A 24949-nucleotide genomic window follows, 5' to 3' on the forward strand; every position below is an offset into this window, starting at 1 on the left:
TTTTTCGGCCCATTTCTTGTCTTTTTAATGCACATTACTGACATTCACATCACAAACACAGCATACAATTATTATATAAACATTTTTAGAAGAGTATTTTACTCCAATATGTGATAAGACTTTTTAATAGAGCCGAGCGAAGTATTTATTTTTTTTTTTGCAGCTTTGTCACCTTGTTATGAGCTTTAATCAGCAATCTCCTTTTTAAAACTGTATTTTACTCCAATATGTGATAAAGACTTTTTTTAGTAGAGTTGAAATAACCTTTTTTTTAAAGCTCAGTCACCATGTTATGAGCTTTAATCAGCAATCTCCTTTTTGAAACTGACACCAAAGGTTGATTTATAGCACTGGTGATTAAGTCATGAATGATTAGTTTTGCTTTTTGTTTTCATTTCAGGCCATTAAAGGTAACTAGTTAATGACAAGAATATGTTTACACACCTTCAAAACCATCTTTCCTACAATATCCGAGATTTGTTTTGTTTAACAATTCAGACAAGGTAAAAACCTGGTGGATTATTATTAGACAAGTGTTTACCAATAAAGAACAGTTTACATTGTATATGTGAGTGCAGTAAGAGGAACTCACAGTACGTAATTCATGGGTCTGTAACACTGAATTACCCATTAATGAATGGGAGTGCAGCAGGAAGAGGAACTTGCGATGCTTAATTCATGCGTCTGACTACACATCAATGTTGTCATTGTCCTTTTGCACTATTCTGGTTGAAATCCATATACCCTCCTCTGAAAGATCCGTTCTTAATCTCCCACACAGGTATAGATTTCAAATAGAATCACCCAATCAGGCAACTCCATTTGAAATTCATACTCCCTGCATTGTGAATGATTTATAAGGTCTTCTGTAGTGGTGTATGTATATCAACTGGCACAGCCCATTTACTCCACCCACCTGTATATATTCTTTTCTTTAGTCACCATACAATGAATGCAAGTGTTTTGACAGGTTTTCTGCCTCGCAAGTGTCAACATTTTGTGCAGTCATGAGGGTTGAATTGTGAATTGTGACTTCCATGGGGCAAAATAAATGTACCGGTACTGTATATATCATATCTTCCCACAGTACAGTGCAAGGATTTGAACCATATGGCGGGAAATTTTTGCGAGTTTTAATTTTCGCAGTTAAATTGCAAAGCCTGTGAAAATATCTGTTACCATAGGCTTTAATGTGGAACTGTTTGTACCAGCAAATATAATAAACCGCAAATCTGCTCCGAACAGTTCAACTTGCGACAGGACTATACTGCTTTTGACCCCAAGATTGGTATCAACGACACTGGCATGTTTTAAGTTGAAATGCGCACACTGTTCTCAGAATCGCAGTGTAATACGTTTGAATGTAAAGGTGGCGCAATAATATTGTAATATTCTCTCACATACAGAGAATGCATGACTGACGTCATCATTATTGACCTGTAATTTAACATGTTTTTTTTTCCCTGTGGTAGCTTGAAGCTGAATCTTCTTACATATACATATATACCTTGCATCAATTTTAGAACAATGGGACTTCATAAATCCGTAACTTTTTTTCTTCTTTTTTGTTTCAACTTTATATGTGAAAAATTCATAACACTATGCCACAATATACGAGCACAAAATTGCAACTGACTTTGATTATTATTTTTTACATGTACGGTTTATGCCTACATTTCATCCAATAATGTAGCAAATTGTTTAGAAGACATACAATGTACAAACATTTACTGCTTATAAAAAAAGAAATGTGTAAAATGGTGTGTACTATAATAAGGGTAGGAAGAATGATATTCTATACATGACGTTACAACGCATGACAATGAATGAGAGAGTTCCATTAATAATTTTATTAGATATTGGTAATTGGGATCGTCATCCATAATAGGGATGGATAGCTCAGATGGTAGAGCCTCGCAAACCAGAGGTTGGTAGTTCGAATCCCGCTGTTCAGGTTACATCAGAGGCATTCTAGATACAGTGATAATCACCTGATGTAGTAATAATTCCAGGATTTTCCTTGGTGTTAAAAATTCTTCCTAACCCTATACATTTGATCAGCACCAAAAAAAAGGCTGGAATTTACAACTTTTTCCTTCCATTCTTGCAATGCTTCTGGTTCGCATCAACATGTAAAATGGGAAATAAAAAACGCATGATCTTTAACAGTACAAGCGCATTATTACAAATTATCACCGATAATCCGATATTAATTCAATTTGTAATGCAACACTGGCTTGCCTTTTTGGAACCGATCAAATTTTAGTACCAGGGACCAGGGCAATATTCCTAATGAATAAATAAACACTACATGTAAGCACTCATCAATCGTCGTCGTTATCCATACCGCCTCCCTTGGGTGGTTTCGGTCCTCCGGCTGGCTTGGCCATGATAATCTGTAATGAAAAATGATATACGCAAAGACAACACACAGGGTCAATGATTAGGTTCACACAAACACAGTCATTAATCAAGTGAAAACGACTATTCACTAATGTCACTAAGGCTGTGTTCACATTACACAATGTGGGTTCGTACCTGGGTAGTAATGTGGTGCTAATCCACTTTGATCCACATTGATTTCGTGTTCACACTACCGGGCTAATCTACATGGAAAGTGGGTTATGAGGTAAGTGGAGCGAATCCAAATACCCGGATGTTAGAACAACCCACAAGTAAAACGTTCGTAAAGCCATCACCCCAGAGAAGCGAGTAGCGGTGACATTGTGGCAGCTATCGACCAACGCCGAATACAGAACCATAGGTCATTTATTAAGGATTGCCCGTAACACAGCCTGTCTGATCGTAAAACAAAGTAATTTATGTAAGCTTATGTTGAGCATGCTGTCGACTGACACATTTTTAGCATGGAATGTCATGAAGTCAATTTCCAGTGAATACAGTTTGTTTCGTTCCATTGACGTACCGTACACCATATGTGGAGTCGATCTGGATCAACTCCACATTATCGCGTTCACATTACGAAAAACCCACCTCCTAGGGTCCAAACTACCTCAACCATGTAACTTCGATCCACGTTGTTAATGTAGGGTCCAATCCACTTACTTTGTGTTCACACTACACAGGGAAGTTGTTTGGATATAGGGTTGACCCCACATCCCTATATCAAAAGGGTCTGATGTGATCTAGCACTACTTTCGGGCTTTTATATACTATTTAGAGAGGTTGCGTCAGCTCCCCCTAACAGCTCCCCCTAACAGCTCCCCATTCGCTAAAGCGCTTCGGTTTAACGCCTCGCGCTCGGATTCTCGCGCTACACGCTCGCTAAGTCCATGAGGGTCACAGACTGCGGCTAGATGTGATCAAGCCCCAAGAATGTATGAAGGATCACTTTTGGGGTAAAGTTTTTCACTTTATTTTCGCCATATCATCTACAGTGACAAGTATCTGAAAGTATATGGCCAATTCCAAGCGCATCAGTCCACAACACAAAGTCTGCATATGCAAATTGGGAAATTAGGGTTGTTTGGTTTCTCCTACCTTAATCATTCACTTTCCAATAATAGTTTACCATTATGCTTCACCTAATGTTTGGCTGCTGCATTAAAAGAAATTCATATGCAAACTTCGCATTGCGGAATGATGCGCTTGGAGTTGCCCATATTATCATCGTTGGGCAGGAAAAACCACCTGTGTCCTTGGTCCCTATACATATTTAAAGTAAAACCTCTTATACCTCTTGGCAGTTTTGTTTTAAACATGTTCAAGGGCCACAAGTACAAGGCGGTTTTCCTACCCATCCCACTCCACCCAGGTATAAAATGGGGACTGTAAGGGGGGGTTGATAAAATTTGGCCAAATATTCTAATTTGACTTTTATTGGCAGTTAGTTCCAGGCTGATAATGTTTTTAATGCAATACTGTATTTTTCTGGACTTGGGAGTTGAGCTTGCAATTTATGTTCAAGTTTCACACTATAATGTATACGCTGCTTCCAGGCTTTGTAGGCATTAATATTTTGTTAACAATCTTTTACTCATGCCTTCCCTGGATAATAATTGACGCAAACTGATTTATAGCAAATGAGTGTCATGTAATTGAATACCTGAGTGGAAGAAGGGCCCAACTCCATTATTTTAACAAAAATGAGTTAAACCCAGCATTTTATTACCAGCAGACTGTTCTTCCTTGTGTGTGAAAGATGAGCCAAAATCCACTCTCTAAATAGTCTTCCACGTACACTTAATCATGGTTTTCATGGAAGAAAGGCCCATCTCCATGGAGATGGGCCCTTCTTCCACTAATATTGGGTTAAAGAAGAATTGTGTTCATCCATGAAATCTGCTTTTCACTACAATAAACTTTCTTGCTTACATATTGCATGCTTCTACTTGTGCAATTAATGTATAATTAACAAATTTCTGTAGCTATTTATAACACATCTGCTTACGGAACTGGCACTTGCAGTATATTAGTGGAAGAAGGGCCCAACTCCAGCTTGTATTAAGACCGGTGCCATGGAAACATCATATATGATTTTGAATGTATGTAATATTGTATGTTCATGTATTGAAGGTCCCCTGAAGATGAAAACGTTCTGTCTATAAAACTTTTTCAAATATTAAAGGAGTATTTTGTGATCCTAGCATCCTTTTTTATGACATTTTCAGTACATATCCACGAAAAAAGCATATTCCCAAAATTTCAGTTGATTCCGATTTTGCGTTTGCGAGTTATGCATGATTATGTGTATTACACTGCTCCATAGACAATACGTTGTAATTTCGTTCTGGTGCACCAGAACGAAATTCAAATTTTATGATATCTTTGCTAAACGAATTAATCTGCAAGAAATATTTTGTACATAAACATTATGTAGCCAGAGTATTCCAGTGATATAAAAATCTCAACTTTTTTGAGAAAAGTGGGGGATGAGGCTGTGGATCACTTAAATGCCCCTTTAAGTTTTTTCTTAATATCTCAAAAACAGTTTTGGTGGAGTTGGGCCCTTCTTCCACTCAGGTATTCAATTGAAGTATATGCTTGTTGTGATATACAAACTGAAACCAGACCCAACATTAATCCAAAGCCAGTGTCATTTACAACTCAAAATTAAAGGGACTCTCTTAAGATTGGTAGCCATGCATGAACCATAGCAGGATAATATTGTTCACCAAATTCCAAAAATGTAGGTGTAATCACTAGGATCCCCAACATGCTCATCTATCCGGGACACAGTTCTTTAACCCCAATACATTTGTACATTCACTGAATGACCTTTGGAAATTTGGGTATTAAAACTCATACTCTGGAACTTGAGGTCAAATTTTGCACTATGATAGTTTAATTGAGGTAGTGTCCAGGGAGTTAAAACAGTAACAGCAGCATAAGTACTTGTGGCCATTTTAGTGTTCCAGTACTTGGTCAGATAGGCATCAAAATTCTGCTTTGACCCCACCTATGCACAACCCTCTACCTCCCCTCTCCTCCTTCTTCAGCATACACAAAACCCTCACCCCTCTCCCAATAAGCCAAATCGCTATTGTAACTTCCGGTTTTTTTAGGACACTTTGCCCTTTGACCTATCTGGAAAATTCGGGTTTTGTGCGTACAAAATATAAATTAAAACTTGTTACTAGAATAAAAACAAACTTAAAAACCATTATTATTAAATGAATTAATTATTTAAATATTTTTAATGATAACATTATGACAATAATAAATAAATTATTAATAAATACAGCAATTTTCCCGATAGGTCAAAGGACAAAGTGTCCTAAAACTGCAAAAACTGTCCCACAATGCATTGCAAACTTCCAATGCCGATTGGGCTTATTGTTTGACTGGCTTACCTGGTCTACACGTAACACTGTAACAGCTGCATTTGTAGCCAATTTAATGCCCCAGTACTTAGTCACAAAGGCATCGTATATCCCCGCTTCCACGACATCCTTCACTCCAGCCGCTTCCGCCTGAAGAAATAAATAAAATATTTCGGTATATGAGCACACAAGAAAAAAAATTGTATGATTCATCAGTCCTGTTGATAGAAACACTTTTTCTTGTTTCTTGTTTTTGCTTGGTCCTCATGGATAATTATAACTAAGAAACGCCGTCCCTATGACCAGACGCGTCTAATTTTAATCTCGCACGACCAGCCTAATTTTCATTATTTTTACCGATATTTTTATGCTATGAATAGTTTCAACCGAGGACATATAACTGGCTACTTTCTTTGAGATAATACGAACAGAAATAAATCAAAGGAAGGCCTGAAAATGTCGGGAAACGGACAAACCAGTATACAGGGCGTTGCATTGCAAAACCAGTCCTCATCAGCATCACCAGATACCTCGGGCAATACAAACAATGCTCAAGTGATGTGGAAAGATAAAAAACAATGCTCGAGCGAGTGTGTTAACACAACAAAGCGATGAGCCGGTAAGCACAGCTGAACTAAAGAAACTGATACTCCGTATGGAGCAAGGCCTAACAACAAGGTTGGATAGGATGGAGAACGAACTAAAAGCAATGAAAAGTGGTCAGAAGAAAAATGAAGAAAAGATTGAAGGCATGGAACATGATGTTTCAAATATGAAAGATAGAATCACACCAATTTTTGTTAACAAGGAGGATTTGTGGTAGATTAGCAAACCACAATGAAAAGCTATAACACTTTGTAAATCATACCCTGCAATATATCAACGCCTACTGATGCCTTGGATATTAGTTACTTGTAATCGGTGTCATGTGACATGATTACGTGCAAAATGGTTGTCATTCTATACCGATGTTGATGATGGGGACAAAGACTGGTGTCTGTTGTTATTAGGCGTCTGAAAAGCACTAATTAATTGCACTTTGTAAATCATACCGGGTAAATGCTGCAATAAATCCCGCCTACTGATGCCTCGGAATATTAGTTACATGTAATCGGTGCAATGTTACATGATTACGTGCAAAATGGTCGTCATTCTATACCGATGCTGATGATAGGACAAACACTGGTTACTAGTGTTATCAGGCGTCTGAAAAGCGATTAACTAATTAATTGCACTTTGTAAATCATACCGGGTAAATGCTGCAATAAATCCCGCCTACTGATGCCTCGGAATATTAGTTACATGTAATCGGTGCAATGTTACATGATTGCGTGCAAAATGGTCGTCATTCTATACCGATGTTGATGATAGGACAAACACTGGTTACTAGTGTTATCAGGCGTCTGAAAAGCGATTAACTAATTAATTGACATCAACTTGTAAACTGATATCGCTTTGTAAATCATACCGGGTAAATGCCTCTATAAATCACGCCTACTGATGACATGATTACGTGCGAAATGGTCGTCATTCTATACCGATGTTGATGATAGGACAAACACTGGTTACTAGTGTTCTCAGGCGTCTGAAAAGCGATTAACTAATTAATTGACATCAACTTGTAAACTGATATCGCTTTGTAAATCATACCGGGTAAATGCCTCTATAAATCACGCCTACTGACATGATTACGTGCAAAATGGTCGTCATTCTATACCAATGTTGATGATAGGACAAACATTGGTACCTGGTGTTATCAGGCGTCTGAAAAGCGATTAACTAATTAATTGACATCAACTTGGAAACTGATATCGCTTTGTAAATCATACCGGGTAGGCCTAAATGCTGCAATAAATCACGCCTACTGACATGATTACGTGCAAAATGGTCGTCATTCTATACCAATGTTGATGATAGGACAAACATTGGTACCTGGTGTTATCAGGCGTCTGAAAAGCGATTAACTAATTAATTGACATCAACTTGGAAACTGATATCGCTTTGTAAATCATACCGGGTAGGCCTAAATGCTGCAATAAATCACGCCTACTGACATGATTACGTGCAAAATGGTCGTCATTCTATACCGATGTTGATGATGGGGACAAACACTGGTGCCTGGTGTTATTAGGCGTCTGAAAAGCAATTAATTAACTAATTGACGTCAACTTGGAAACTGATATCACTTTGTAAATCATACGGGTAAATGCTGCAATAAATCACGCATACTGACATGATTACGTGCAAAATGGTCGTCATTCTATACCGATGTTGATGATGGGACAAACATTGGTGTCTGTTGTCATCAAGCGTCCGAAAAGCGATTAACTAGTTAATTGACATCAACTTGGATACTGATATCGCTTTGTAAACAAGGAAAGTCTTGATTACATGACATGTACATGAAATAAGGCTGAGCCTGGGAGCATTGATTCTGATGGCGCACTACAGCCACATTAACCAGAAGGAGCCTGCGAGGGACAGTATATGTTATTCCACTTAAAGGAGGTCTCCGGCAATCGCAACATTATGCCTTATATGTTAGGAAAATTATTATCGAACATGAATCACATGGTTGCATTTTAAACAAACTCATATTGACCATTAAAACGAATAAAATTAGCCGTGTCTCAACATGCGATATTCGAAATTCCCAGGTGCTGAAATTGTCTAGTGCAATGGCATCTGTGAATTTTGGGGGTTCCCTGTCCTATCGAAAGCAATCATTAAAAAATAAAATTGGGTGACTTTTTGGTGTTTTTGACTTGCGATTTGGGCTGAATATATCTGGTAACCCTGCTTCTTTTCTGTACCAATACATCCATGGAGTTAGCCTAGAAATGTTTAACCGCAGTCAATTAAAGTCTATATCTACCTCAAGTCACCAGCACTAGCTTTGAAGTTCAGCGTGTTCTGCGTTAGCCTAGCGTTTCTTGGTGCGTGTACATACTTTTACGCGCACGATCAACATGCCACATATGAACACGCAAGAAACCATGCTAAGCCAACGCAGCACACGCTGAACTTCAAAGCTAGTGCCGGTGACTCGAGGTAGATATATAGACTATACAGATTAATGGCTGGACATGATTATGTTTCGTAGTCCGACCTTAAAATTCTGCAGGGGGTGCTTCCCTGCGGGGAGAGGGAGAGGATGGGGGAGTAAAAATAGGGCCACAATCTTTGGAATTGATTGTGTCTGGCCCCAAATGTTTGTCATTTGTTTATTTCTTACCTCAATATCAAACCCGACATTCTTCTTTCCTTCTTGATGCGCGGCATACAACATGGAAAGCACCTCGGTTGATTTCACGCCTGCATTATCGGCAAGCGCCCTCGGTATAGCTTCAAACGCTTGCGAGAACTGTTTGATGGCGTATTGGGCTAAACCTGGGACAGTCTCGCCATAGGTCGCTAGCTGGTTGGCCAATTCGATTTCAGTTGCTCCAGCTCCCGGTAAGTAGCGTGCATCCTGAAACGAGAAGAATGTAAAATCATAACGTAATACAAGCACTGCTTTTGAAAATGACATTTTTGCCCATCGCTTTTCAATGTATACCTGTTGTGAAGTGATCGAGTGTAAATTCACCTAATAATTTTCAATTATCTAAATTAGTATATTATTGAAAATAACACTCTGATGTCTTGCAAAAGTTCATTCTACAAATCATACACTTTGAAAACTTGATTTATTGCTGTTAATGAGTTAAGTACATTTGACAAAAGTGTTGTTGTTTCAGCCCTCTTTACAACTCGAAGAACCACAAGACCTACCAAAAGTATATCTGTGATATTTGAATTCTTGTACACACTCAACTGCAATGATCAATGCAATTTCTGCCAGTTTAAAATAGTTGCTAACCTTAAAGACTGCTAACGAACTTAGAAACTTACCCTGGCATAGGCTTTGAATGTATTGACACCATCATCAACAGCTCTCTCTATATCATCCATGATATTATCAGTTGAACCTCTCACCACAACCGTTGACACAGCGCCCTCGTCTTTGTCTGCAAAAACAATATAAACACAGCGATCACATTTTAACAAAACTATGCAATTTAGATTTAGTGTACCCAGGATTCACAAAAAAAAAAAATTTACACAAAACTTGTCAAATATGTCATGATCATATTATTGAAGACACTGTAGCTTTTTACTCCTATAAAGATTTCTTTGAAAATGGATTTCAATCTCCTCTCTCAGCGGTATGAAAGACTCAAATATTTAATATAGAATGTGGTTCAAGGTTGAATTAAGTTCTGAAGTCTGTTTAAGTCCTCCAAAATTTTTTTCATGACTAGATAAGATTGAAATGTATCCAGGACAAGCGACACACACAAGGCTGAAGAAACTATAAGGCTGACAGCCCATTCAAATTAGACGATTAGCAGTTACAAAATGAAAAATTACTTAAAGGAGGATTTCGTGATCCTAGCATCCTCTTTTTATGACATTTTTCAGTAGATATCCACGAAAAAAGCTTATTTCCAAAATTTCAGTTGATTCCGATTTTGCGTTTGCGAGTTATGCATGATTATGTGTATTACACTGCTCCATAGACAATGTGTTGTAATTTTGTTCTGGTGCACCAGAACGAAATTCAAATTTGGCGATATTTTTGCTAAACGAATTAATCTGCAAGAATTATTTTGTACATAAACATTATGTAGCCAGAGTTATCCAGTGGTGTAAAAATCTCAACTTTTTTTTTTGGAAAAGTGGGGGGATGAGGCTGTGGATCACGAAATGCCCTTTAAAACATACTTACTGTGAGGTACTTTATCGCACCTCAACGGTTTAGAACAGCATAATTTTGCTTTGACATTTAAGATTGTTTGTGCATATTTTATGATTTTCAGTCTGGTTGACAGGACGTCACACACAAAATAGTCTTTTTAATTCCGTCTCAGATTATATAGTGCTGTTGTCGACATGCGTTATGTCAACATTATGTCGCATATCCTGACATGTCGACTTAAATTAATATATGTTAGTCCTGCTGTATAGTTTTTATAATATAAAGGCAGGCATATACGTTGCCAATTAATTGCTGGTCCAGTGCCCAAAGCTTTTAATCTATGCTGGATGTTAAACCAAGTTACAACAGTTTCTTTCATTTTGCGATTTCAAATGTGAACCAATTTGAACGACTTACCGTCCCACTAACAATCCCAAATTTATATTGATATCTGGATCCCATTATTCTGATATGAAGACATCAAAAACATATCTCCACGACAGCACTAATGGGGAGAGGGGGGGGGGGGCAGATGCATTTTGTAGCACTATAAGCTTACCTTGTTGAAATATTATAACTGGTGTTTCTCCAATCTCTGATACGAACACATGGTCACAATGGCCTGCCTCCTCGTCGGTAGGAGCAGTCTACAAAAACAAGGAACAAGTTTTAAAATCACTTAATTAGTATTAGAAACAGGTTTCAAAACTGATTCGTTTCCATGAAGGGTTCATTGATGATAACGATAATTGGGTAAAATATTAATTGGCACTCACACTCAAGTTAGATCAGTTGGTATGGCACTAGACTCTGCGGCGTGCGAGTAAACAGCCAGTACGAGTTCAAGCCCTGCAGTGTCATAATTCTATTCTGGTTGACAAAATGTGCTAGCTTGAAACTCCTCTGGTCAAGGAACTTGCTGCTAATTTGACATGGTCTACCCATACAAAACTTGAGGGCCTGATCCTGGCTGTGATGGTTATAAATTATGAATGCTGATTAGGGTTCTGCGCCTATTTGGCTACATCACTGATAAAGGAGTGTCTTAGGCCAAAGTGGCCACTAAGGGTGTTTTTTTAGGTCAACCAAGAATGATCCTAGAATTTAGGTCTAGGTCCAGAGACACTACAAAACCGAAAAAAAACTTTTGCAATTTCGGGTACCCGGTTACCCGCCCGAAAAATCCGCCGGGTACCCGGGCACAAAATTACCCGAAAATCACACCCCTAGTGGCCACTGGCCAACTAATTCCTGTAAAAGTGTGGTGAGGATTGAGGGCTTATGCCTGTGCAATGCACACTATAAATTACTGTGCTTTTCTTCTTTTATTAAAAAGTTAATTACTTTCACATTGGAAAGGTACTTCCACAGACACTGAACAGATCTTCCATCAGTGTGCTCTTCCAGTGGTCTAATGGAGCCCAGACTTGGGACCCCAGACCAACAAGTATATCTATACTAGCAATTTCATTTGAATGAACAATGTCAATGCTTCCAACAGCTGTACACGATCTAACCGCGATCATACATCGCGTATTTCAAACATTTTGATTTCAAACATTTCAAACACTTCCGAATGTCCCTCCAGCCACCTCAGGGTATTATCCCTTGGTTCCAAAGACGAATGTTAAAAGATTTTTTTCATGAAACAAACAACTTTCTTACCAATCTAGGAAGTGCCACAGCTCCTATAGATCTACTGACTCGCCTCAAGTCAAACTTTGACATTAATCGTACCGCCATGATGTTATATTTGTTGAGGAAGTGAAGCGCCATATCACCGACTTTACCCCCGGACACGACGACCGTTATTCCTTTTTCGGCTATACTTTTGATTTGCTGCAAACAGATAAAAGAAAATATGTACTGATTTCACAAATGGTCTGCAAAACAAATGGTCTTAAAACCATACTTAACCTACTCTGATTGGTTACAAGATGATTATTATGATTTATTGAGCCAATCAGCAACATGGTAAGAATGGTGGTAGGGCTGAAGAAGAGAGCGTTTTAGAAGCTGCGTTTTAATTGGTCAGTCACTCACAAAATGGAAGTGAATAGGATTGCTGAATAACAAGTATTAGAAAGAGCCTACTTCATGTAACTTGTTTTTACTCCAGTCCATATATCATGTATATTATGTAACGAAAAATTGGCAATTGAAGTGACAAAATTATGAAAAAGTTGCATGCATGAAAGAGCCTTTGCTTCATAATCAAAAGGCAAATTTCATGCGCGAAATTTCACGAAATCATGCAGAATGCAAGTTAGTGCATACCCTGTCTGTAATGTGCGCAATGAGTCCCAGTAGAACACAGCTCCATATCATAAATCCTGGCTTGTGCCTACTGCTCTCTCTCTCTCTCTCTCTTGCAACATTGCCAGCTACCGGAATAGGTTATTGTATTTCCCCCATGGCTATTGTTATTTTCCCCACTGGTTATTGTATTTTCCCCACTGCACTTTTAAATGACTTTCTTCACATTCTTGTATATTTTTGTATTTTGTTGCATTTGTAAGATCCCACTGCCTGCTCGATGGTCTGCTAACTCAGGCAGTCAGCTAAATTTTTGTTGTTAACTCTGCTGCATTTTTATGATTAAGGGCTCAGATAGCGACATTTTCACATATTTTTTGTGGGACCTGAGAGCACATCATAATTTTTTGATATCAGAAGGACATTCCTCGAATTCAAAATCAGGCATGAGAATGATCATCCATGAAAAAACCTGAAAAGTTTGAAAACTCCTGAAGAAGCGTGTGAAATGAGGATAAAAAGGTCAAAAATGGGCTGAAATTAAAAGAAAGTACAGAAATTTGGACCACAAAAAAGCAGGACAATTCTCATGCCTGCAGAATGCAATTCAATGTTTGCTGTGCTCTCAGGTCCCACAAAAAATGCTGTGCAAACATTGCTATCCTCAATATAAATGATTGTATGTAATTCATTCAAAAATATAACACTCAAACTAAGTGTGTTTTGTTTGCCACCTACCTCTTCCAGTGAGTTTTCTTCTCCTTTGCTGTAATTCATCAGCTCATCTGCAGACTTGATTAATACTGTGCCCTGTTAAATAGATAGATACAGGTTATTAATCATTTGATTTTTTTTAACATACTGTATTTTGTCAAATAAACGTCCCTGGGGGCGTTACATTTTCCCAAGGGGGGCGTTTATTCAAGGTCAATTTTAGAACGAAAATTCGTTAAATCCATTAGGTAAACTTAAAACTCACGCTAAAATGACGAACTATGAACTAGAAACACTGACTTCTGGTTCACTTCCGGGTTTCCAATCCAGATTTTCGCCAATTTTTGACGCTATTATCGACGCTATTATCGACCATGTGGGCAACTTGGTAAGCTTACTAAACAAGATAGCATGAAAATATCAGCATTTTTGAAACATCTTGGTTGAAAAAAGTGGTGGGGGTATTTATTTGAGGGGGGCGCTTATTTGAGGGGGGCGACTATTTGACGAAATATGGTTGAACACACCAATTAAACAAAAACTGAAGTTGCAGAAAATGTGTCAAGATGACAATGCTGTTTTCACAAGTTCAGATGCAATGGGCGATACAATTGGGTTATTCCAGTTGAAATCCATACACAATTACATCCCCCTATGGAAGGCATGACCTTGATCACCCTTGATTTTTTGGAATCAACACAGTTGTTTTATGGACGGAGATGAGATACATCACACATACCTTTGTAATCACTAGGATGCAACACTTTGTTAGAATCTGTTTACATCCATATCCAAAGGATGCACTTGTCAGCTGCTACACATGTCTCCTTTTACATAATAATAGCTAGGAATAAACACCAGACTCATCTCAAATGGAGATCGCTTCAAATCATCCCCATGTCACATGGTTTGGAAACACAGAGAACATTCCTAAACCATGTGACTTGGGGATGATATGAAGTGACCTCAACTTGAGATGAGTCTTGTATTTATTCTTACTAAATGTAAAAAGAGACATCTGTAGTTGCCAACAAGTGCATCCTTTTTACATGGATGTACACAATTAAAAGCTCATGCCCATTCATTAGAATATATGCCACATCAATATTTATAACAATGATGCAAGTAAGCATCAAATACGGGAACGATTTGATTTTTGAAAACATAGTTGAAGACACAAATTAATAAACTACAGGTAAATTAAGTAATTTTTGGCCAAGCTCAAACGTACCTGTTGCGTCCATGTAGCATGTAAACTAAGTGTGTACGCAATGTGAGACACGTGTATGCTTTCTTTAGTACTGCGCTAAATCAGAGTTTAACATGTCCCAAAACTGCCTAAACCGTCCCACAATGCACTGCAAATTTTAAAGGCCAATTTGGCTATAGATGCAAGTTTGTATCTTTTCCCAGAGGGGCTTGCATACATAAACATAAAAAATTAAAAAGTCACTGTTTAAAATCCAACAGAGTGCACAGCACAAATTTTATGTGCGCTGGCCACACTCTCGGTGGAGGAGGAAAGGTACAAATGTGTCCATATGTGCTATAGTATTCAGTCAAAGCTTACCTTTGTTTCTGTATGTGATGTGTCTACTGGACACGAAAACACTGCACATTTTGCATTCTCCATTTTGGTCTTTGTGCCTTCGACTGCCCTCTTAAACACCATACCCTGCACAACACTGGAGCTGAGAACACCAGAACCCTGAATTTGATAATAACAACAAAAAAGGAAATCAAAATAAAGACAAAATACACCAAGTTTTCTGTAAATCTCACTTCAAAACTCACAGGGGTGTCTATTCTTCCAGAAAATTTAAAATATTGCGCTGTGGCCACATCCTACCCCACATTCTCCCCCCCCCCAACTTGAATCCCACATATGGACCAAAAGGAAATTGTATGCTTGTTGCTATCTACAAATTCAACATGTGCCATACTTATCCTAATTATTTCCTGTTCCCTCCTTCCCTGATTGAAAATTCTTCCCCATTATGGTGAAATTATTCCCTCCCCTTGGGGCGAATAGTGGACGAAAAGACACCCCTGCATACTCAAATTTTATGTGGCATGATCTAATCCGCTGAGGCAAACTAAAATACTGCCATGGATGGAATGTTATCGAGACCACTTACGCCATGGAGGGTGTAAAAATATTTTGGTTGATTTTGAATTTGCCGCTCTTAAGGGCTCGGATAGCGACATTTTCACATATTTTTTGTGAGACCTGAGAGCACACCAGACATATCGAATTGCATTTTGGAAAAGAGGAATGTCCTGATGATATCAAATAATTTAGATTATTTTGAAATTTGCAATATAATATACATTGTATCAAATACTTCGCAAACGTTGCCATCTGATTCCTTAAATAAACTCTGAAAATAAGAACCTCATGAATATTTTCCATTACACAGCACTTGGTGAATGGGGATAAATTTAGTCAAATATGCACTTACGACTTCCAATAAGGGCTGCTACAAATACGCATTTGTGCTATTTGCAGCACAAGCCGCTTTTTTGGCAAGGAAATCCAGTGTTTTTGCATTTTTTGGTAAAATCAGGTTCATACTTTGGCCTCCTTGCTTGCTTGCCGCTGGTCACTGCAAGCATTTCTGGTGCGACTACGCAATGAAGCAAAATTGTCGAAAGAGCGGCATAGCGGCAGGAAAGTATGAAACCAGCATTACAGTACAAAGTTCTTGCCAAAACCAGATTTCAATTTGGAAAAATCCTGAAGTCATGAAATACTTACTAAAATCTTAGCCACCCTGACATTGTCCACGTTGAAAGTTTTGTTGTTCTGTAACACAGAAACTGAAAAGAGAGAAGACGGTACGGTAAAGAGGTATGAAAAATATTGAAAGTTTTCTTTACAAATTTTTTGTGACATGTAGTTGAAAGCAAAGAGTACTGAGCCTATGAAATTGTCCCCTATAAGTCCAAGTGAAACATCCAGTGACTGATTGAGTATTCGATTTAAAGAGGAAGCCCTGCCAGAGCATTTCTTCTGGGGTGAACCAAACCTGCCTGGTTACCAAATTAATCAGTGATAAGGTTATCTCTGATTTTGACAGGTGCTCATTGATGCAATAACATTAAAACATCAATTAGCACCTGTCAAATCTAGAGATATTCTTGTACCTAACTTTGTACCTTCTGTTTTACAATAATTGCACAAAATCGTCAGGATTTGTGTTGGGCCTCGGTATTTTTCCTCGGGAGCCCTCGGAAAATTACCTCAGCCCAAAACAAACCCCTCAAGACTTTACACAATTACCTCAAAACAGTACACACTTGTTATTGTCTAAACAGTGACCTCCGCGTGTATGCAGTGAGGGAATATATTGTCGATTGGTTACGATTGATTGAAAATCAATTGATTGGGTGGGTGACTGATTGATTGATTGATAATTCATTAACTTACTGCAAGCTTTGGCTATGACCCACTGATTGATTGATTGACTGATTTATTAAATACTTAGTGCAAGCTTTGGCTATTACCTTGAAAGTTGGAGAAGAACTCCTTGTTGCCGTAATGTTTGCTCAAAACCGACTGATGGATTGATTGATTGACTGATTGATAATCCATTAATACTTACTGCACGCTTTGGCTATTAGCTTAGAGAAGAACTCCTCATTGCCGTACTGTTTGCTCATGACCCACTGATTGATTGATTGATTGACTGATTTATAAAAATACTTAGTGCAAGCTTTGGCTATTACTTTGGAGAAGAACTCCTTGTTGCCGTACTGTTTGCTCATAACCGACTGATTGATTGATTGATTGATAATCCAATTATACTTACTGCAAGCTTTGGCTATTAGCTTAGAGAAGAACTCTTTGTTGCTGTACTGTTTGCTCATGACCGATTGATTGACTGATTGTTTGATTGATTGATAATCCATTACTTACTGTACGCTTTGGTTATTAGCTTAGAGAAAAACTCCTCGTTGCCGTACTGTTTGCTCATGACCAAAGCCTTGAGTGTGTTAACTGATTGATTGACTGATTGATTGACTGATTGATTGACTGATTGATTGACTGATTGATAATCCATTAATACTTACTGCATGCTTTGGCTATTAGCTTGGAGAAGAAATCCTCATTGCCGTACTGTTTGCTCATGACCGACGCCTTGATTGCGTTACCTACTTCTTCAACATCCTTGATGTCCTTGAGTTTGCCACAACACAGTTCAGGTAAAAGCTCTAGGGTTTTCTTGCAGGCGATCTCGTAACCTTCAATGACCTCGGTTGGCGACAAGCCCTGTGAAATAAGTGAAAGAATTTGATCATGAAAACAGGGTTATGATTAACATATGGTCAAGATGATAAGCTCTGCCAAAATGTAGATTTTTGGTTATCAGTGATAAACCTGTATTTGTCTCATTAACCCACTGGATACCAGCCCTCGAATTAAGGATCTGAAGGGGCACGGCAACTTTTTTAGGGCAAGTTAAAAATTGCCTTGGATTTTCACTGAAAAGGCAAGGCAGCACGGCAGTTTGTAATATTTCAAGAGGGCATCATGGCAACTGTTGAAAATTAGAGAAGGGCACCAAGGCAATTTCTCAAAAGTGAAGAAAACACACACAAACATAGATAGATGATTTTATAATGAAGGGGCAGGGCTGGGGCACCGACGGCAACTTCATTAGAGGGCGCGGCAAGTGACTGCCTTGGGTAAAGGACATATTTTGAGGGCATTACGGCAGTGGGGATGGGCACCCACGGCAAAATGCCATGGGTGCCGTGGGTTAATTCGAGGGCTGCTGGATACTACTGGTCATCTAACAACATTTCTGATTGGTTGATAACTTGAAATGTGCATTTCAAATGCCAATTTATGACTAGGCTTTAAACTATTTATTGGCAAACTTGCACTTGCAGATGATCTTATTAATACCCTCCTTGATTGGTTCAAAATTGGACACAATATTCATTTTGACCAATCGGCAGGTAGTTCTCATAGGGTTAAGCATGTCAGATAGTAATGCTGGCACATGAATGACTGCATCTCGAAAGCCCGTGGCTCAGCAGCACATAGACGTATGTCCATTAGCTAGCACATTAATGATTGCATCTAGATAGCCCCAGGGCTCAGCAGTACAAAGACAGAAGTCCATTAGCCACAGAGCAATATGTGTACTGTTCAGCACACTGTTATTGTTCATCATTAATAAAAATTATGGAGTTACATCTTTGTACTGCTGTGCTATCTGACATTATATTATACGTACCATTCTAAGTAAATCTTCCGCATATTCTAATAACGCTCCTGCAAACACCATAACAAAATTGGTCCCATCACCGATTTCTTGTTCCATCTGTTGTGATGCTAAAACCAACATCTTTGCAGCTGGGTGTTGAACCTAGGGGGTAAAAATTATACAAAATTAAAATTCTAAATTTTTGTAAAGACCACGCTTTTCAGTTCTATAACTGTTGAATTCTGTGTCCTTTCCATTTGTATTCAAAAATAAAAATGCCATTTTTGCTGGAAAATTGTGTATTTTTGCATGTTTTTGGACAAATCAAAGTGTTTATTTGGCCTCTAAAATCACATATTCGTAGCAGGCCTACCATGAAGGATACCTAAATAAATAGTGATGAGCAGACATGCACAAACACAACCCCAGATACTCGCAAATATTTCATTTTCCTGTAGGAACCCAGAGAACTTAATTCACACAAATTTCAAACTACAAGTACAATGGTTCTTACCCACCAAGTTTCGCCAATGTGAAAATTTCATGCCTCAAAAATATTGTTACTGTTACAGTATTAGTTACAATTAATACTGAATAGGGTGCAACTTGCTAGACTTGAGCCCAGTCCTCTTTTACAGAGTTTAGGGTTTAGGGTAGGGATAGGACAGTCTTGTAATAAGACTAGTGCAGTTGCACCCTATTCGGTAATCGCTCCCAGTATTTACCTCCAATTCTCTTAGAATAGTCGCCGCATCATTGGTGACAAAAAGTTTCTCTATGTGATTGATGACCATCTTATTCATACCGTTGGGACCAAACGCAGACCGTGTTGTTGTGGCAAGTTCCTTACATGCTGAGATATTTCTAAAGACGGCTTCTTCTAAACCATGATAGTTCTGTAGGAAATAAAAAAATAAATTGTGGAAATTTTATAACATACACCAAATTTACTGATGGGCGGGAAGGCTTCATTATTCATTAAGGGCTATCTAATGTAGTTCCAGTAACTGTAACTCAGTAATCTTTATTTAACATTAAATGACATTATCTGGTTACTGAGTTACAGATCGGTCTATTGGCGTCCCTTTCGCAAATAAGCTTATTCTGGCCATTACCGGTTGCCGAAAAATTAAAAATTTTCTTGCTCTAAACCACATAAATAACTTACGCTAATGTAATCCAATACGTGATCTTCAGACACTCCGGCAAACTATCCGCATATTTATATGGATGTCTTGATATCCACTTCAAATAGTATAATTTGATGGGTTTTTTCAGCCTTTCCACATTTCGTTTCACACTGTTTACATGGTGTGAATTTTGTGACGTCACTCTGACCAGGGTTGCCAAAACTTTTTAGCCTAAGTCGCGGGTAATAGCTGTGAAATGTCGCCCAATAACCAAAAAATCGCCCAAAATTTCAAAGTGGCTTTAGGGTGGGGGGCTCTACAGTCTACATCCCTTTTATTTTGAAATTTTTATATAATTTTTACAGCCAAGGTTTAATTCAACTTTTATCCAAAACACTCGTTACTGTCACCCACCGCTTGGAGGTAGATATAAGACTTTGGGAGCATTATTACATAAATATACTATTGTAAAATCATGTCCATGCTGTTCTGGCACAGCCCAAGGTGTAAGTTTGTAAACACGCCACCACGTTAGTGCCGTCGTCGACATGCCTTATGTCAACATAATGTCGACATCGGCACGTATCCCGACATGTCGACATAAAAAAAAAGAAAAGCAAGTTATACTAGCCCAAAATTACTTGTTATTCAAGGTTGGAAACCAGAGAAATGCTGCTACTAAAAAAATTTTAAAAAATCCAATTTTTTTTACAAAGTTGGATAAATTTGTATATTTTGATTACCTTTGCTTCTATTGAACAGTCAGGGACACAATGAATTAGTATACAAATAATGAATGTTTATGAGTGCAATGGTAAGAATATTTTCATGAGTTGAAAAATGGAATGTTCCATTCAACGAAGCGAAGCTGAGTTGAATGGAACATTCCATTTTTCAACGAATGAAAATATTCTTTCCATTGCACGAATGAAAAAACATTCATTATTTGTTTTATCTCATCTAAATAGATCTTTGTTATTTGATTTGTTGATTGTAATGGCTTTGCAGGAGTTAAAATATTGTACGAATCGTAGACAAATATGGCTTTTTTTTAGCAATACATTCTTGTATCACCCAAAAATAAGCCATTCAAAAGTATTATTTTAAGGGTCTATTATTATTTTTACCAGGCATTTGCTACGCAGTAAAATAGAATTTAAGCTTACCTAGCCACCGGGCCTATCCAATGCATATTGTAAGCTTACCTTTTCACTTTTCTTGTTTTCTACTTTTTCTTTCCCCAAAGAAAAAAAAATTGGAATATGGATATTCGCGGCTTTCCTTGTAGATGTGGATTATATTTCTTCAAAAATATTCATCCAGAATTGCCGCAAATTAAGTTTGTTGTTTTAAATATCCCGTAACACGGTAGGGCCTATGCTATGCATACTGTTCGCCGATCGGACTGAAAAAAACACCATGTAATGTAGCCGTGCAATAGAACGTCGAATATAACGAAAATGCACGGTGCATATAACTAAAATGCACGGCGCATATAACCAAATTCCACGGTAGTGACGTAGGCCGTAAAATAGTTTATTTATTGAATGACATGTGACCAACAATCAACCAATCAAATGACAAGGATCTACTTAGGTGTTATATAATATGCATTGCTAGCTGTTCAATAGAAGCAAAAGTAATTAAAATGTACAACTGTATCCAACTTTGTAAAAATAAATTGGCATTTTTTTTTTAATTTTTTTTATGTCGACACACTGTCGACGTCGGTTTACGAATTATATCGACATGTCGACATTAAAAAACGGTGCCGACAACAGCACTACACCACGTGTCGACAAATTTGACCTTTAACCTCCCTCCTCTCGACAACTTTCTACACCCCTTGATAAATTTGACTATTTTTGCATTTTTCTCAAAAACTAATCAAACACTGGTAACAAAAATTAAGTATATAGGGGCAAGGAATCCAATTACTACACTGGAATTTTAGTGACTCAAGACAAGTAAAGTACTATTCAGATTTAATGGTTAATTTGTAAAAGGAAATCTGAATAACACTTTTAAAGTTAATTATTGATTTATTGATCAAATATTAGTTTTCCCTCATTTTTGACTGTAACTCCAAGATTCAACTCCAAAACTGTTGTCTGTGCTGAAATAAAATTTTCACTAAATTTCAGTGCAGACTGCAGAAGTTGTAAAGTTAATTTTTAATTACGTAGAAGTGACAAGCACAAGGTCGCATAATACGCACCGCGCCGACCAATGGGTCAACTGGCTTGTTGTCAAGTCCGTTGATCAGCCAATCAGCGTGATTGTTTATTTCTTCTGTGTGCACGCTCGTCTATGCTTGGCGCACAGCTCAGACCACGGAAGTAATAAAGAATTAAAATAGTCCTCTAGTTGTAGTCTCAATATAAATATTTTGCGACATTTATAATGAAAACATTTAACATTCAAGACACCCTATGGCGCTTCCTACAACTTGAGAACAAGTCCTCAAAGATCATGACTCAAATACAACAGCAATGAATATGAATATTCGAAATTTGTAAGTAAGACAACTGATCAAAGTTTTATTGTAAACTGTTATTCAGATTTCCTTTTACAAATTAAGCGTACTGCTTGCCGTCCAGCGCGTATTATTTTGCACATGGTCCAATGCACACGCTTGACGTCGCGCACGTATACGCGATGGTTAATTTGTGGGAATGTGAATAAGGCCAAATAAAAAATAAAACATGTTTCACGTCCCCTCCCGCTTCCTTTTTTGAGGTTTCTTCAATTTTATTTTTATTTTTTGAAATTCAGTTATAACTTTTCAAAAAATATGTCTAGGAAGTAGAGATGCTTTCTATAGCCTTGCTAATATACAAGAAACACTTTTATAAGGTTTTGTGATAGTTAGAGGGGGCCTATCTCTCAGAACAACAAATAAAAAGAGGCCTCCTCCTTTTTCCAGGCATTATTGTATATGCTAAAATAGCTCTAATTATGGGTATTTACACGATTTTGCGATAGAAAATAAAAAATAAAAAGCCCCCTCTTCCTCCTTTTTTTTTTATTTTTTGACGTGAAACATGTTTTTTATTTTACTTGGCCTAATACTTTAATACACGAATATCTCGGGCAAATCAATCAATCTTTATTTTAATCAAAATACAACAATACAATAACAGCAAAAACATACACATTTACAACAATAACAACATACATCATGTACATTGATGACAGTTACCCATCAAGTTTCAGCTTTAAGTTTAATGGGGTGCTGTGCATGTATGTAGGTAACCTAGGCAAACCTTAGTTAACACATTTACTAGTCAGCGAATTCGCCGAGACCGGGGCCCCAACACAATGCATATTTACATAGAAATTTGAATTTTTTTAGAATAGGTGGGTGAAGGAAACCTACATAAATATGTTTTCTATACTTCACTTGACCCAAATATATGATTTTTATGGTGATAATCAAGTCGCACATGGAATTTTAGAGGATTTTGATACATGGATAGCAGTTCCATTAAAAAAGCTGCCATCGCCATGAGACTAAGATCTAGAAACACCCCCGAAATGCCGTTTTGGGGAATTTTGCTAGCTGAATCTTTTTGATGAAAGTCAATCTTCTTTGACAAGATGTAACTTTGCTACGGAAAGTGCTATGAAAAAAAAAAGGTTTTCAGTTTTAGCTTAAGTTTACTCAAGGGCTTTAATTTGATATATAAAACGATGCAATTTGATGGCAAATTTGAATTCACCTAGCATAAATGTATGTGCAGACTGCAGATATTATCATGTCTCATGACAATCATAATGCATGATGATCAAGTTGCAAAATTCTGCAGCCGACGACACACGAGTCGTTGTTAAGGTCACACACGTGGGTAAAACACTCGCCTTAAACACGTCTTGGTACACAAAATACGCACAAAGGACACACATATGTGTTAAGAAACATTTTAAGAACATCTCAGATTGCTTAGTCATTGACATAATTACCTTAGCACCATCTTTCATCATTTGGGCAAAGCCCGGAGCTCGAGGAATGTTCATCGCCATTTTGCTGCTTTTCTAGTTTTCTAGCAAATTCACCTTCCCAGAAGCCTTTGCGTTTTGTTGATTGATTGATTGGAAATTGATTGATGATGATAATCTCATAATAATGATTGTGATGGCGCTATTGACTACAAAATAGTGAACAGGTCTGTAGAGTCAAGGTACTGTGGAGTGTGGATAAAAACTATTCCCTATTCCATATACAGCATTATAAAGGCCGAGTAAAAAAGCAACATGTTTAGTCTTCCTTTTTTGAAGATTTTTAAATTGTCTTTTTATTTTTTTTAAATTTCAGTTAGGGGGCCTATATCTTTTTATTGAAGATGTTTGAGAAGTTCTCAAAATTTACACTTTTGTGGTTAAAATGGGCAAATATGAGGTTAATTTGGTCAGGCGTCAACATTGTGGGGATGATTGTATGGACCACCCCCGCCCCTGGAAAAATATGGGGGGGGGGGGGTATCCCCCCATTATCCTGTTTTATCACATGAAACATAGGCCTACTCTCTAAATGTAAAAGAGTGAAAAACTCACTCCCTAAAAGAGTGATTCACTTATAAAACCACTCCAAATGAGTGAAATGTGTTTTTTAAACTTTAAAACCACACAAAAAAGAATGAAAACCACTCTAAAAGAGTGAATTTCAACTCGTTCAAGGACTTAAATGAAGGACAACACATTTTTGGAGTTGTCCTTCATTTAACTCCTTGAAAGAGTTCAAATTCACTCTTAAAGAGTAGCTAAGAGTGGTTTTCACTCTTTTTTGAGTGGTAAGTGAATCACTCTTTTCGGGAGTGAGATTTTCACTCTTTTAAGCCTACATTTAGAGAGTAGCTAAAAGGCATGATAGCTAAATCCTAATAATTACGGTAGTTCTTCAATGGTGAATCCTTATGCAGAAGCCCAAACTCAAATTTCAATATTTGGTCAAATTTTGGAACCCCTTGGAAAGGGCCAACATGCCTTTTAGGGCGCAACCTATATGCCATGAAAATGCTTAAAGACTGCAGGTAGGCAGTCAAGTTTAAAAACACATTTTCCAATCTTTTCAAAACAGGCCAAATAAATAACCTAAAATATTAAAATATG

The 24949-nt window shown here is 37.6% G+C and overlaps 1 protein-coding gene across 1 annotated transcript; it reads right to left on the bottom strand.

Annotated features, from left to right (window-relative positions):
• Positions 1-23924, bottom strand: LOC140141201 (T-complex protein 1 subunit theta-like). Its single transcript, XM_072163002.1, has 13 exons — positions 23804-23924; positions 19436-19606; positions 18741-18872; positions 17569-17767; positions 16253-16314; positions 15065-15202; positions 13519-13590; positions 12190-12363; positions 11084-11171; positions 9678-9793; positions 9019-9255; positions 5814-5933; positions 1-2396 (listed from the first exon to the last, which is right to left on the bottom strand). The coding sequence occupies exons 1-13, from the start codon at positions 23861-23863 to the stop codon at positions 2325-2327; spliced, it is 1641 nt and encodes a 546-aa protein (XP_072019103.1). The 5' UTR covers positions 23864-23924; the 3' UTR covers positions 1-2324.
• Positions 23925-24949: the final 1025 nt, after the last annotated feature.

The sequence above is a fragment of the Amphiura filiformis genome, chromosome 19 (assembly GCF_039555335.1).
Source record: "Amphiura filiformis chromosome 19, Afil_fr2py, whole genome shotgun sequence".
In the NCBI taxonomy this organism is placed as follows: Eukaryota; Metazoa; Echinodermata; class Ophiuroidea; order Amphilepidida; family Amphiuridae; genus Amphiura; species Amphiura filiformis.

What these genes read in the sequence shown, in the direction of transcription:
- LOC140141201 (XM_072163002.1), bottom strand. Translation starts at nt 23,863, where the DNA reads ATGGCGATGAACATTCCTCGAGCTCCGGGCTTTGCCCAAATGATGAAA. An exon ending in TGATGAAAGATGGTGCTAAG is followed by an intron (nt 19,607 to 23,803) that starts GTAATTATGTCA and finishes TATTTCCTACAG; the next exon opens with AACTATCATGGTTTAGAAGA. An exon ending in AAGAAAACTCACTGGAAGAG is followed by an intron (nt 12,364 to 13,518) that starts GTAGGTGGCAAA and finishes ATCTGTTTGCAG; the next exon opens with CAAATCAAAAGTATAGCCGA.